General features: G+C 47.0%; 3 protein-coding genes across 4 annotated transcripts in view; 1 reads left to right on the top strand and 2 right to left on the bottom strand.

Moving 5' to 3' along the window:
- Window positions 1-5,137, bottom strand: part of LOC142849726 (protein POLR1D-like) — a 35,794-nt gene extending 30,657 nt beyond the window's left edge. Inside the window, exon 1 of the mRNA XM_075972295.1 lies at window positions 5,005-5,137. Within this exon, the coding sequence (XP_075828410.1) occupies window positions 5,005-5,030 (26 nt within the window). The 5' untranslated portion in view covers window positions 5,031-5,137. The remainder of the gene's footprint in view (window positions 1-5,004) is intronic.
- On the bottom strand, window positions 3,450-5,138 carry LOC142849722 (DNA-directed RNA polymerases I and III subunit RPAC2). Its single transcript, XM_075972281.1, has 2 exons — window positions 5,005-5,138; window positions 3,450-4,003 (listed from the first exon to the last, which is right to left on the bottom strand). Exons 1-2 carry the CDS (start codon window positions 5,028-5,030, stop codon window positions 3,628-3,630), a joined length of 402 nt encoding a protein of 133 aa, XP_075828396.1. The 5' UTR covers window positions 5,031-5,138; the 3' UTR covers window positions 3,450-3,627.
- Window positions 5,139-6,083: 945 nt separating this feature from the next.
- Lnx2 (ligand of numb-protein X 2) overlaps window positions 6,084-14,445 on the top strand; it is a 62,208-nt gene continuing 53,846 nt past the window's right edge. Inside the window, exon 1 of one of the 2 annotated variants that reach the window (XM_075972138.1) lies at window positions 6,084-6,291. The gene's annotated coding sequence lies outside the window, so the exon portion shown is untranslated. The remainder of the gene's footprint in view (window positions 6,292-14,445) is intronic. The other variant, XM_075972128.1, reaches the window with a different exon arrangement.

A 14,445-nucleotide genomic window follows, 5' to 3' on the forward strand; every position in this document is an offset into this window, starting at 1 on the left:
CTTTACTGCAACGATACTGTGAGATGTGGTGCTCGCTAGTGGAACACTTTCTGTGTACTAATTGGGCTCCCCCCCCCTTTTTCTTTTTGGTTGTTCGAGACAGGGCTTCTCAACAGCCCTGGCTATCCTGGAACTCACTCTGTAGACCAGGCTGACCTCAAACTCAGAGATCTACCCATCTTTGCCTCCCAAGTGCTGGGATTAAAGGTGTGAGCCAACACCGTCCAGCCTAATGGGCTTTCTTACATCTTCCAAGATTCCTTACTTTTTGAGATTGGTTTTCTAGAATCTTTGCCACCCTGACTCCAAACTTTCATCACCCTGCTGCCACCTAAACACCCCCTTCTAATGGTTGTGTGCATTTTATCTTTGGAAAACAAACCAAGCCATTCCTCAGCAAAGTCCTCTCCTTAGATCCCAAAAGAATGCTGCTACCCACAGCCTAGTGACCTTGGTGCTAACTCCAACAGACTGCTCCCCACCCCCGTTGCTCAGCTGACTTACTCAATCACTTCCCCTGGCTTCCACGGCTTCACTTTCCACAGAATTTGCCATCTCATCAGTTACTCCTTTCTCCACACTTCACCACTGAGGTTGTCCAAGGCTTGGTTCTTGGGCCTGAAAGACTTTGGGGCACCTTAGCATTACTACACCCCCACCCCCACCTTCCTGGGAACCAGGACGCTGGTAACCAACCACACATGCACTGGAGCTTTGAGTATTTTCCATCCCCTTTGTAGTCTTTCTACAATAGACCCAGACTCTGGAACTAGGGTGAGACAACCTGCAGATAACCTGCAAGTGTTCCTCCTTGTTCAACCAACCCCGCAACCGCCATAGCATTGATCAGTTAGAGTTAGCTGACCATTAAATGAACTAGTCAAAATAGTTGACGAATGATTTCTGGACTCTCCCTTTTGATTCTGTACTACCCCCTCCCTGATTTTGTGGGGTTTTTTCCTTTAAAAGAGCCTGTAATAGACAAAGCAGGGGTCCTTCTCCTCTTGGGGCGACCTCCTCCTTGGTGGGGCTTTAGGGCCCAACAGGCCCCGCCTCTGTCACTCTGCAGCCTTTGTTGACTTACAGCTTTAGGATTAGGACTCACAAAGTTTATTTTTAGCTTAGATCTCTTCCGTGGCCCTCAACTCATGCCTACAATAATCACACAAAACATCGGACTTCTTTTAAGCTCCTGGTAGTAATTGGCCCCAGTCCTAGGTGGAAGATGGAGTCATGTTTGTGTGACTTCTACATCCCGGTTCCTGAGGACTTCACCCTTTTCTGCATTGTTAGCTTAACATTGTTCTGGGCCACCTTGACTCTTCCAGATTCTACCTGCTTCTAGTCTGATTTTGCTACATCTACCCCATCATCCCACACTGTAATCAAAGCAACATATCACTTCAGCTCCCCACCACCCAAACCCAGAAAACGGAGTCTTCTCCTTCGGGCCTGCTATGAACACTAAAACATGCAAATCTTTCAATTCTGCAGTCTTTAGGACCAGTTCACATTGTCCCCCAAGCACGCATTTGTTCTCCCCGCTACATAGCTACTTCCTTCTTTCTCTATAGCTCTGGACAACCTTCTCTTTCTGCCCAAAGCAGTTCCCTACTTGACCCTGAATTTGCTTCCTTCAGAGAATTTAGACTTAATAGGACACACCTTTAATCTCAGCACTTAGGAGGCAGAAGCAGGTGGATCTCTGCGTTTGAGGCCAGCGTGGTCTAGACAGTGAGTTCAAAGACAATCAGGGACGTACAGAGAAACCTTGTCTTGAAAAACAAAGTTCTTACTGTTATCTGCTCTCAAGGCCTGGTACAATGCAGACACTCAGCAAGTACAAAACTATCTTTTAAAAAAGTGGGCCAAGTGTGGGGAAATAGAGGCACTTGGCAGGGTAGAAGGTCAAATTTAACTAAAAGTTTCCATATCTTAAGTATATCGGTGATGTTTTTCCGAGGCAAGCTTTCGTTATGCATATTTAGTCTGGTCTTCAATTTGCAGTTCTCCCACTTCAATTTCTTCAATGCTAAGATTAGGTGTGCACCATCATCCCCAGCAATGAAGTTTTGACTGAAGACCCCAAAGCACAATGCTCTAGAAAATGGGGTAACTGGGCTCAAGGGCTCCAGATATGTAGGGTGAAGTCATACTTGGGTAGGATACTTACAAGACAGGACTGAAGAGAAAAATGGGATGATTCTTGGATGTGATATACTTTGCTAATATTTTAAGTTTCCAAAATGTCATTTCTTCCATACAGGTCTCCTCCAAGTTCTGACTTTCTATCAGTAGTTATCTCTTCTATGTAACCCTGAGCTCTATTTGCACAACCACCTAAGGACTGGTAATCCCAGTTTTTCCAATAATTAAAATTGGGGCAAGAGTAGACAGCTCAGTTGGCAAAAGACTTGCTGTGAAAACCTCTCTAGAACCCACAGACCTAAACTGAGTAGGGTGCTATGTAGGTCTGTAATCCCAACGCTCAGGAGACACACAGGTGGGTCCCTGGGGCTTTCTAGTAGGGTAGCCTAGCCTAACTGACAAAACTCCAGTCCAGTGAGATTCTGTCTCAAAATCTAAGGTAGGGTGGGGAATAATGGCAAATGCCCTTAATACCAGCATGTGGGGAGATTAAGGCAGAGGCAAGGTGGAATCTATGAGTTTACAAAGTCAAGCCAGTCAGAACTATTTAGTGAGACTTGTCTCAAAACAAACCAAGCATAAATAGGTAGATGGTTCCCGATGAACCATGTTTAAGGCTGATCTCTAGCCTCCAATGCACATGTGTATCCACATGAACATGTCCACACACAACATAATAAAAACTGTCTGATTTACTTGTCATAACTCTGTATTTCATTGGTGCTCAAGCAGTAAACAGGTATCTATCCTACAAATGTTACGACGATGGAGCTTGAGACCCATTCAAATTCTCGTGAAAAATTATAATTCTTAAAGTGTTCTTCAAGCCATCCTCACCCTTACTCAGTCTACCAATCATATGAAATGATGCATTTACATTAATAAAAATCCAGGGCTGTCAAGATGGCTCGGTGTGTAAAGATGCTTGCTGCCAAGCCCGACAATCTATGGATCCCATATGGTAGAGAGAATCGACTCCACAAGTTGTCCTCTGACTCCCATATGTGTGCCACGGCATGCTTGTGCACAAAGTAAAACGTAAAAAAATAAAAACCAAAAGCAAAACACAAGTTCCCTCTGCCAATCTCTTTCCCGCATTTTTAACTACAGTTTATGTTCTGTTCCATCTCCTCTTTCCTCAGCACTTCAATCATACAGAAATGAATAACCCTTTAATATCCCTGATCAAAACCCTCAACTTGGCCCAATTATCTGTTCACTTGCAGTGTTGGTTCAGTTAAGAGGTGACACCATTCTTGGGGGATCACCTATGTGCAAGGAAGAGAAACCACTCAAACTAGTTTAAACAAAAGAGAGAATTTATTAGGCAAATATACTTGCAGAGATTCCAACAGCTGTAACGGGTCAACAGCCGGAACCACACCTTTCTACAGGACAGAACACGCTGCAATCACACACTCTAGTTCTGGGTTCTGCACCATCATGAGGGTGGTCCTCCTTGTAACCTTGCATGAGGGACTAGACTGTGGGTTCACTTCTGCTTGCCTTTTGATCTTTATAATCCTTTATGCTGGCCTCAAACTTGTCAAGCACATGCTGGCAGACATTCATGAGCTCATTCAGGCCTTTCTGAAACGGCTCGACAGCTGGAAGTGTACCCCGTGTCTGAATTCGCAAATTAATTTTGCTCTCTGAAGGATGGGTCGTAGTGTAACCACAAAATTCCACTTCCGGGTTCTTCATAATCATGTACCGCAGAGAATTTCCTAGGGTATGGTCCTCCTCGTGCAATACAAATGTCACACACTGTCTATCTGTTCCAGCTGCCTGGACCATTTCCAAGGCTGTCTTCCTCTCGCCTTCAGCCATTGAGGTCTTCAATCCTGATATTTTTCTACACACACATTTTTTTTGTAAGAATGAGATCATATGGATTTTGTGATTAGCTTTTAAATATTCACTACCTCATTTTCCTATCTCCACAGCATCTATCCATAAATATTTAACTCTATTTTCTCTCTACTCCATTTGACCATGTATATTGCCCACAAGGGGCAAAAAAACCCAAAGTTAAATGTTTGCAAAATCTTTCTTTGAGCTGGGCGATGGTGGCGCACGCCTTTAATCCCAGCACTCCGGAGGCAGAGGCAGGCGGATCTCTGTGAGTTCGAGACCAGCCTGGTCTACAGAGCGAGTTCCAGGACAGGCTCCAAAGCCACAGAGAAACCCTGTCTCGAAAAACCAAAAAAAAAAAAAAAAAAAAAAAAAAAAAGTTTGCAAAATCTTTCTTTGAATAAAGCAAAAGAAAAGAGGCAGAGTTATAATAAATAGGATAGGCCCTGCTGGAAGATGAAAAGGGAGTTGACAGGCATAAAAAAAAACACGATTATTTTAGCATAAAAATGGCAACCACAAGTTATCAAGGTGACAGGCTCAGTTACGGCTTCCATTTGAAACAGGTAAGGAAACTAGTAAGCGAAAGGAAGTGAAAAGTTTAATAGGAGGAATCTGGCGAACAGAGAGAATTTACGAGCAGTGTGAACAAGCGGAGTTGCAGGAACTTTAAGCGACTTAACACGCCAGCACCGCCCGGTGCGTGACCTTACACGAGGCAGTTCTAACGGGGGTGGCAGTTTGGCACTTAGAGTTGGATTCCCAACTTCTCTCCCCTCCCGGATGGTTAGTAGCCTCCTGAGCTTTTCTGGATAAATAAGCCCAGAGCTTCTCCTCCCTCTTCCCAATCTGGCCCCGCTCTACTCTCGATCCTCCCTTCCTCTGCGCCTCGGGTTAGGCCTAGCCGCCCCACCGGGCCGCAGTCGGCCGCGTGCCCTTTCGCTACCCGATTCGCTGGCTCGCCCCACCGCCCCCGCTCCACTCTTCCCCCTCCAACTTTACCTCTCCAGCTCCTGATCCTCTTCCATCGCGGGGCGCGGGGGGCGGCTCCAGGAAACCCTCAGGTGGTGCTGGCGAAAAGGACGCTCTTCCCCATGTCGCGAAAGATGCGGGCGAAGCAGGAAGGAAGACACCACCGACGGAAGGAGCGGGTGACGGAAGGAGGGGGGCGGAGCCGCAGCGGCGCGGCAGGGCCCGGTTGGGGGGCGGAGCGAAAACAGAACACGCCCCCGGCCACGCCCCTGCACGGGCAGGCCCGCTCACCTGGAACTACGGAAGCTAGGTGGCCGCGGAGCACCTGCTGTCCCCTTGTGCTGCCGAAGAGCACTGTCCCTCGCCTGTCGCCCCAAGACACCTAATATTTAGGGTCGGAGTTGGACCTCTGATCTGCTAGACGCTCCAGGGACGGGACTGACCCGGGGTTGGCTTTTCCCCGGACTGGAGTCCTCCGGAGCCTTTCATAGGGCACCTTGCAACCTTGAAAAAGCAAAAGAGATTTGTGTGCAGAGCTGATTTTCCTGACCACACTGTGGATGACGGTGCGCAGTTTTCTCCCTGGGGTGCAAATGCATAGCTCCATTAGGTGCAAGGGCAGCGTTTCTCTTTCTTTTGGGAGAGAAGTGTGAGTTTGGAGCACCGCCCTCCTTCCTCAGGAGCTCACGCTGACCCGCGGTTCCTTTTTCCTTTGATCCCAAGGATCCGCCCTTCTCTTCCCCTCAGGTGTGTCCTCCCAGCTCCCACCTGACTCCGGCCGGGCTGGCTCCCCGCCCCACCCCAGCCGTCCTCTCGCGCACACCTACACGTCAGCCACCCCGCGCCACCTGTTCTCCCTCAGCCTGCTCCCGCAGCCCTCCCCTCCCTTCAGCTGTCCCACGCCCGGCGCGGCGCTCCGGGGTGCACGCAGACACTTCCCGAGCGTCTTCTCTGTGTCTAAAGGGAGAATCCGGCCGGGAGCGATGGCGGAGGGCGGAGCGCGCTCACTCTAACTCGGGAGTGATGGGCAGAACCGGCCCGGCCCCTCGAGCTTCTTGATTGGCCAAGATGCTCAGAGCCCTTAGTCCCGCCTTTCCCCGCCATTGATTGGCTCAGGTGCGTGTCGGGTTGGCCCCTGCGCTCGCCCCCGAGGGGAAAGGCAGCAGGGGCGGTTGAGAAGTGAAGTCTTGGCCGGACTTTGCTTCTCGCCAGGAAATCGGCGGCGGCCAGTCCCGGCGGAGCGGAGCCGGGCGGTGTCCTCGTCAGCGCTCCCCCGGGGAGCCCGCCGCTTTTCCGGAGTGAGTTACTTCTCCCCAGGTGCGGGCGGGGATGAAGTGTGGCGTCGGGATAGGGGGAGTCCCCTGGGGAACCGGCCGGGGGCCGCGTGGAGTCCGGCCGGGCCCGGTGCGGGTGCCAGCTCCGGGCACCGCGGTGCGGGCTGCGCGGCGCTCGCTGTTTAGGACCGGGATCTTCGGGGACGAGTTCTTGCACTTCGCGTCTGCACGTTGTCGGGAGCCAGAGCGGCGCTAGCTAGCTGCCCTCTGGTTTCGTTCCCTGGAAGGGATGAACGGAGATCCTCCTCCCCGCCCCAGCCTGTTGCGGGAGAATTCTCACCTTTCCTTTCAGGCTAGAGACAGATTTGACATGTTTGGGGGGAAGGGGAGGATCATTTCCAAAATATGCATCTCTGTTTGAAAGCATTTGCTCACGAAGCACCGTTTGGGAAACACTGCTGGCTTTTCGAAGCTTTCTGCCACGTTTCACACAAGGACTTTTAAATGGAGTGGTATAGTATTCCCGTTTACATTTAAGATTGTGTGTTTGCTTGAAGCCCCAGGGCACTTCCGCATGGCTCTATCGAATCAATTTTTCTTTTCTCACAGTGCAGCCCTGGCTGGCCTGAAACTCACAGAGATCCGCCTCCCTCTGCCTCCTGAGGGCTGTGGGATCAGAAAGACGTGCGTCCCCACACCCCGCCAATTTTTCTTTAAAAAAAAAAAAAACCACAGAAACCAATGGCAAGGACAGTTGGAGGAATCTGCGAGCTCCAGTTTATCCAAACTGCCTTCACTTTAAGAATGTCACATTCTTGTAGTCACAGTACTTAGAAATTGGCCTCCTTCCCAGGACACATTTTGCTTTTTTCTCTAGCCTGTACAGTGACACAGCACAGATGAAGTTGGATCTCAGTAGGTCAATTCTGTTGGCTTTGATAGATTTGAACACCCTCCCCCACACCTTTGGACAAAGGGACTTTGGCAGGTAAAGAAGGAAGGTGGGGGAATCTAGTGTCCTATTTGGCTGTCCAATCGTTGTTGAGCCAGAACTAACAAGGTTTTGCCATTTCAGCCTGTCCAAATTCCACGTGAGTTTTCCCATAGGGGTCAAATGTAGGCCAAGTCAGAGCCACACTAGAATCACGTTGCTTTTAATTCAGCCCACTGTTTAATTCTAATTCCGTATTTTGTTTCTCTGATCTTCAAGTTTGAACTCTTTCATTGGATATACATTTAGCCACCCAGTGTCTTACAGCGTGCCAGGAATTAGTTGGATTTTTTTGTTTGTTTTTTTGTTTTTGTTTTCGAGACAGGGTTTCTCTGTAGCTTTAGAGCCTGTCCTGAAACTAGCTCTTGTAGACCAGGCTGGCCTCGAGCTCATGAGATATCGCTTGCCTCTGCCTCCCTCCCGAGTGCTGGGATTAAAGGCATGCGCCACCACCACCCGGCTACCTCAGAGAATTTTGAACTAAGTGATATGGGAACTTGAAAGTAAGTATATCTGCCTAGAAAGTGTCAGAGAAATCCTAGGCAATCTTCGGATTGGTATGGGCTTTCTCCAGGAATGCTTATGTCTATAGAATGTGACATCAACTGCCGTGTACATGGCTGATCTAAAGGGGTTAGGGTTTGTTTGGGGTTGAAGTAATGGTCAGGGCTGGTTTGTTGTTCATCTTAGGGTTCATGGCACTTTCCACAGTGGACACTTAGTGGATATTTGATGAAATGATAAAAAGAAGAGATTGTGTAGAACACATTAAGACATTTGGACCTCATCCAGTCAGTGATAGCGAGGTGTTAATTTCAAGCAGGGAAATGCTGTGGTAAGATTTGCATTCCATAAAGATAACTGCAGTGGGCTGGAGGATGGTGGGGTCCAGAAGAGAGGTGAGGGACAGAACGAGGAGGGGCGCTACTGTAGTCCCTGTGCAGATAATCTGGTTTTGGAAAGGTTTTGTCTCACACACACACACATACACCCCCCCACACACACACACACCCCGGGCAGCCTCTTTGCTCTTTAGCATTTTTGTCTGGTAGGATTTGGAAGCTTGAAAGAATAAAAGCAAACATGGCTATGACTTAGACTAGAGCTCGGTGCTCAGTAAGAACTTAGGCAGGGCTGGTTGTCAGTCCGTGCAGGAGCTGGTGTGTTCCGAAGGTCTGGGCTGCTAGGCGAGTGACTAGGTAGAATTAATGAAGAAGATCATTGTTTTGGTCTTCTTTTTTGTTTGTTTTTGTTTTTTGTTCTCGAGAAAGGGTTCACTGTGTGGTTCCCTAGAACTGTGTAGACCAGACTGGTCTCGAACTCACAGAGATCTGTGTGCCTGCCTCTGCCTCCCCAATGCTGGGATTAAAGCTGTGTGCCACTATACCCTGTGATTCCTGTCTTTTTATTTATTTATTTTTTTATTTGGGACATGGGTGTGGACTGAGGCAAAGAGGGGTCAGGTTCTTTCAGTTGACTTTAGAATTACTATTCCACCTGAGTTTTGATTCCCTAACGTGAAGGAAGTAGTCACAGTACCTGTTTAGTAAGGTTTGAGGTTCAAGTGAAATTACGCATGTAATGCCCTTGACACAGTCTGTGGTGCAGTCCAAGTGCTGAATAAATATTAGTTGTTCCTTTCGTGACGACAGTATTAGTGAGATAGTGGAATGTTAGAGGCTTGAGAAGGAACCGTTTACAATGCCTGATGGTAGAGCGAGAGGAAGGGAAGTGGAAGGAAGATCCAGCTTGTGGGGTACCGCTTGGATGATTGACATGTCAACCTGTGGAAGTTGGATAGACATTGAGAGAAAGGCAAAGAGTCTTTTTGGGTGTGCGGTGAGCGCTGTGTGAGCTCTAGTTTAGAAGGGGAGGCGGGCTTTATAGAGCAGTGATGGCGGAGGCATCAACATGGAGTGGCTGGGGGCTGAAGTGCATTTTGGAGCCGGGCATGGGGACACACATCCATATTCCAGAGACTCTGACTCAAAGAAATTTCCATGAGTTTGACGCCAACCTATGGGTGCAAAGTGAAATCCTGCCTTTAAAAATTATAAAACCCCAGCACATGGAGGCAGGGGCAGACTGATCTCTCAGAGTTTAAGACCAGCCTGGTTTGCGTATCAAGTTCCAGTCCAGCTAGAGCTACATAGCGAGACCTTGTGCCAAATTAATTTTGGTCATCATCAAAGGAGAATTCCAGGTTCCCACAGCCTGTGGGCTCTGATTCCTTCTCTTTCTCCGCTTTCTGATCATCTCTCCCATTTTCCATCTGCCGACCCAAATCCTTCTTACCGTGCAGAACTGTGTAACATTTCACCCCTGCTTCCTGAGCTACAGTTCCTTCCAGGTCTGCCTTCCTATAGGCAAGAAGGATGGAAGATGAGGCTGAGCTCTTACTGCATAGGTTCACGTAAAAGGGGTGCTGGCTGAAAAAATTACACACACACACACATACACGCACCCTCACTCATACACACATTTGTGCGCATGTGCACACACACACTCACTCATGCACACACTCACATGTGTGAACACACTCTGCCCACATGCTCGCACGTGTGCACATACACTTTCACTCATGCACGCATGCGTGCGCGCACACACACACACTACACACATCTCACACACTGGATTGTAATTGTGGAGTTCTCCAGGTCTAAACTTGACTGTTAAGAGACCCAGAAGTTTCACAAAACAAATCTTCTTTAGTTTTCCTGTCAGGTTTCTTTTCCTTAGGAAGCAGAAACAGCAGGAATATCTGAGGTTGAGTACACTTTTGGGTGGTTTGGTCCAAAAGATGAGAGCTGTGAGCTGAATGAGAAGTTATTCTTCTAGTGCCCCCCTGCAGAGTGACCCCCCCCAGCCCAGTTTGTGTGACTGGAAAAAGGCTAAGTATTATAGTTTCTGTCTGTGAGAGTGTATGTGTCTAGAGCAAAGGTCTCTGTTCTGTTCGCTGTGATTTTCCCAGGTATGTAAGAAGAATTTTAATGGATGTGCACACGGGTGAAAGGTCCACCAGCTTGGGTCTGTTCCTCCCCGTCTGGTCTGAGGGAGAACAGGAGTGAATGCAGTGTGACAAGGGAGCCAGCATCCTTGCAGACCTCTGAGAAGATGCAGAAGGGAGAGTAGATGCTGTCCTGAGCCAGCTGTGTCTGTGCGGGACGCTGTAATTCCTCACTTTCACGGTTCACTGCCCTGGCTCTGGGGTGTAGGGAGTTCCCCAGCAGTGGAGATGACCCATGTGTCATAGTTCAGTCCTGACTGCATGACACACAGGGTATAACTCTGTCCATAGGTTACTGACCGAGGAGAGCTCCAGGGCAGAGCCTCTGACATCGTCCTCGGGGTAATTGGGGTGTAGACAGAGATGTGTCCAGAGAAGGTAAAGTATTACATGCTTCTAGTCCCCCAGCCTGGGCACTTTAAAGGGTTACCTCAGCAGACCAATACCTTCAGAGGAGAAAATTTGTTAGTGGAAATTTTTTTTAGTGTTAATCTGGGTAGGAGAAGTGAGAAGTAGACACAAATGCTGAGTTCCAGGACAGCTAGAGCTAAATAGAGAGACAATATCTGAGGAGGAATGGAGGGGGCATTCTTTTAAATAACAAGGTTCCCTAAAGTGGCAGTGGAAAGTTTATAATCAGATATGGAGGGCCCTAATCTTGGGTTAAAAAAAAGAAAAACAATGTTGCATTTTAGAACAATAAAGATTTTGTGTTGGCTGTTAGTAAAACTGAGAAACATTTACCCCCCTCGTCAAGATTTTGGATTTAATTTCAATTAAATTTAAATTTAATTCTTCATCAGAATCCTTATCAGTTAAACCATTTAAGTAACCATGGAACAAATCATGTGGACATGTCACTGACATCATCATTAAGTGTTCTGAGCACATTTTTCCTCTGCATGATTTCAACATTTAAACTTCAGTTTTTAATTTAATTCTGTCTGCCAGATCTCTAAGTTTATGCCGTGTGGCTGGTGCTGAGCTGCAAAACACAAAAAATTCCTTTCTACCTTTGGAGCAATTAGAATCCTAGACCTTCAGTGTGGAGGAGAAGAAACCATTGAAAGCTGGGCGAGGAGATACCCTTGGCTTCTAGTTCTTTGGCCCTTCAGCTCCACTGTGGTTTAACAGTCATTTGGTACCTTGGTGTTTTCCCTGTTAGAAACTCATATCCCATTAAACCTGTGTCCCATTGTATCCACAATCACCCACCTGTCCTTTTTCAGATCTGCCCCGCAGCTCCCTCCCTCCTCAAAGAGACAGTTTGCCTGTCTGTCTGCTCATCTCCTATCTGCCCCTCCCTGTGGCAGTCATTTCTGCTAGGCTTGCTGTCTTCGTGGTCTGATTCTTGGCCCTGGCGTAAGCATCTGGCACGGCTGTCACTGGCACCTTTGCCCCTCTCCAGCTTGTCTTCGGCCCTGCGCTGCCTATTCTCAGTTCTGGGAATTCTCCCAGCTGCCCTTGCCCCTCATTGCCCGTAGTTCGTTGCGGATCTGCAGAGTGTTCTGACATAGATCCGAGACAGAATCCATCAAAGAATAGAGACATCATCACACAATTCCAAGCCAGGACGTGCTCTGAAAAAGCAGTGCAGGGTTGTGCTCTCAGAACTGGAGTAACTAGCCATATTTGGCCCTGGAGCTTTGAAACGTGGCTGCTCTGTGCTGAGAAATACAGTGGGGTAAAATCCAAACCCCATAAAAATCTCAATAATTACATCTTGGAATGGCAACGTTTTGGATATAATGAATGAGATAAAATACTAAATGCCATTGCCTTTTGTTTTTTCAAAGTGTGGGTAGTGGAGCACTTGAGCTGACAAAATAGGCTCACATATTTCTGGGGGACGGTGCTGTGTAAGGTGTTATCTTCTGACGATGTGATGAGGAATACTAGCCTTGTTTTCTGCAGAATAGGGTATCACTGAAGCCTTCCCTCTGTAAGTTTACTTGAAGGGATATGTGGATGGTTGGCTTTAGAAAGATAACTCTTCCTACAGGAAGCAGTTGGAGGTGGGTCTCAGTATGAGAGAAAAGGAACCCAGTGGCAGGGGATGGGGCTATGAAGGTGGGCGGGGAGTGGACGTCCTGCTCTCATGAGCCGGGTTAGTGGTAGTGAGGGTTTTCTCTTTGTCACTCATGCATTAGTCCGCACTCTAACCCACTCCCTAGGTCTGCTGTACTCCACAGCAAGCTGGGCGCTATTGAGGTGGCCTGCTATGATCTCTCCCAGCTTCCCTGCGGAAGTCTCAGGTCTGCTGAAGGCTGGCTGTGAGCTGGTCCTCAGTCCCATCCTTTTAAATCTCTTTTGGGAGGGCGTCATGGTTTAATTCTGCTCTTTTTCCTTGTTCCTTTTCCACACCAGTCTGTAAAAATGCTCTAATACTGATGATAAAGCAGTCAGCTCCACTGACCCCATCCATGTCTGCTCCCAGTAGCACATGTTCTTAAAGTCTTTAGTGAATTGAAGTTTGTATGGTGTAATGTGCCATCACAAACTACGACAGAGACTTCACATTTTTTGTTCTTTGTTATTTGAATAATTTAATTAATATTTGAATAATTTAGTAATTTTAAGTGCTAAGTTGAAGAGGCAGAGACAGGCAGAGCTCTGTGAGTTCAAGGCTAACCTGGTCTAACAGAGCAAGTTCTAGGACAGCCAGGGCTACACAAGAGAAACCCTGTCTCAAGAAAACACACAAAACAAAACAAATCTTTAATGATTTGCTGAAAGGAATCCTGGAAAAATTAGTGCAAATTTAGCAAAAACCTCCACGTTGTTTTGTTTTTTCCCCTAATCATTTATAAATATATTTATCATGCTTAATGTATTATAAACCAGATCTCTGAGAGTTTTTTGTTGTTGAACTCTTTCCATGTACAACTTTCCACCCCCTCTCCCAGCCCCTAGACACATTATCTACTTTCTGTTTCAATGCTTTTGACGACTTTAGGTATCTCATTTGGGAGATGGGGAATGTTTCCAAAGAGATTGTTTTGCCTAGCATGATGACCTCAGGGTTCATTTGTGTTATAGCATGTGACAGAATTTCCTTCCTTTTTTTAATGACAGAAAATCTTCCAATATAGAATATATGACATTTCGTTGAGCCATTTATGTACAGGGGAATTTGGGATTCTTTCACCTCTTAGGTGACACTCCTGTGAGCATAAATCACAAATATCATATCACTTGATAGATCAAGTGTCAGTCCTATTTTTAATATTTTGAAGAACCTCCTATTTTCTACAGTAGTTGATGATAAGTATTAGATCCCCCGTTGCTGGGTTCTTCTGCCACCAATGCAATAAGTCAAATCAAACTGAATTAATAAATCCAGATTTAATAAACGGCAATGCAAAGCAGAGCCCCCCCAGGTGGCTCCCAGGAAGGCAGGAGACCGAACACGGAGATCCCAAACAATTGTGCCACTGTACACTCCCACCAGTGCTGTAGATCCCATTCCTCTGCAGCCCAGGCAGCTGCATTTGCTGCTTTCTGTCTGGTGCTGGTGGCCGTACTAATGGATGTAAGGTAGCAGCTTGCTGTCTTGATCTCATTTCCGTGACAATAAGTGAGGTTGTACATCTTCCTACTTTTGGTGGCCTCACTGTAGAAAAGTGCTTCCTAGTTCTTTCCTCTTTTGAGTAATTGGAGCTCCTTACTCATTTTGGATATTATCTCCTTGCCAGGTCTGGTTTACAAATACCATCACCCATTCCGTAGATTGCCTTTTCACACTCCTGGCTGTGTCTTTGGGGCTGCAGAAGATTTTAAGCTTGATGTTATCCCATTGGTCAGTCTTTAGTTGTACCTTTGAAGTCGTGTATGTATATATATTGGTGAGGTCACATTTTTCATGAAGCTTTTACCCTGTGTTTTTCTTCTGAGAGTTGTATAGGGTCAGGTCATTACACTGAAGTCTTTAATGGATTTGGAGTCAATTTTTATATATGATGTAAGATTAAGGTCTAAACAAACTATTTTACCCATGTCTCTTAGACCTTGGCCCTAGAAATAACGGAAGTTCTAAAATACATAGAATAGTTTCAACTTGGAATGGGGGTGGTTGATGGCAGGGATTGGGCTAGGTACACCACACATTACAGTATACCATATTATAAATTTCTCTCTCTGTGTCATTTTTTTTTTTTTGGTTTTTCGAGACAGGGTTTCTCTGTGGCTTTGGAGCCTGT

This window comes from Microtus pennsylvanicus, chromosome 1 (assembly GCF_037038515.1).
Source record: "Microtus pennsylvanicus isolate mMicPen1 chromosome 1, mMicPen1.hap1, whole genome shotgun sequence".
NCBI classification, from domain to species: domain Eukaryota; kingdom Metazoa; phylum Chordata; class Mammalia; order Rodentia; family Cricetidae; genus Microtus; species Microtus pennsylvanicus.

Coding starts and splice junctions, on each gene's coding strand:
- LOC142849722 (XM_075972281.1), bottom strand. CDS start 5,030: ATGGAAGAGGATCAGGAGCTGGAGAG. Junction 4,004..5,004: donor GAGGATCAGGAGCTGGAGAG/GTAAAGTTGGAG, acceptor ATGTGTGTGTAG/AAAAATATCAGGATTGAAGA.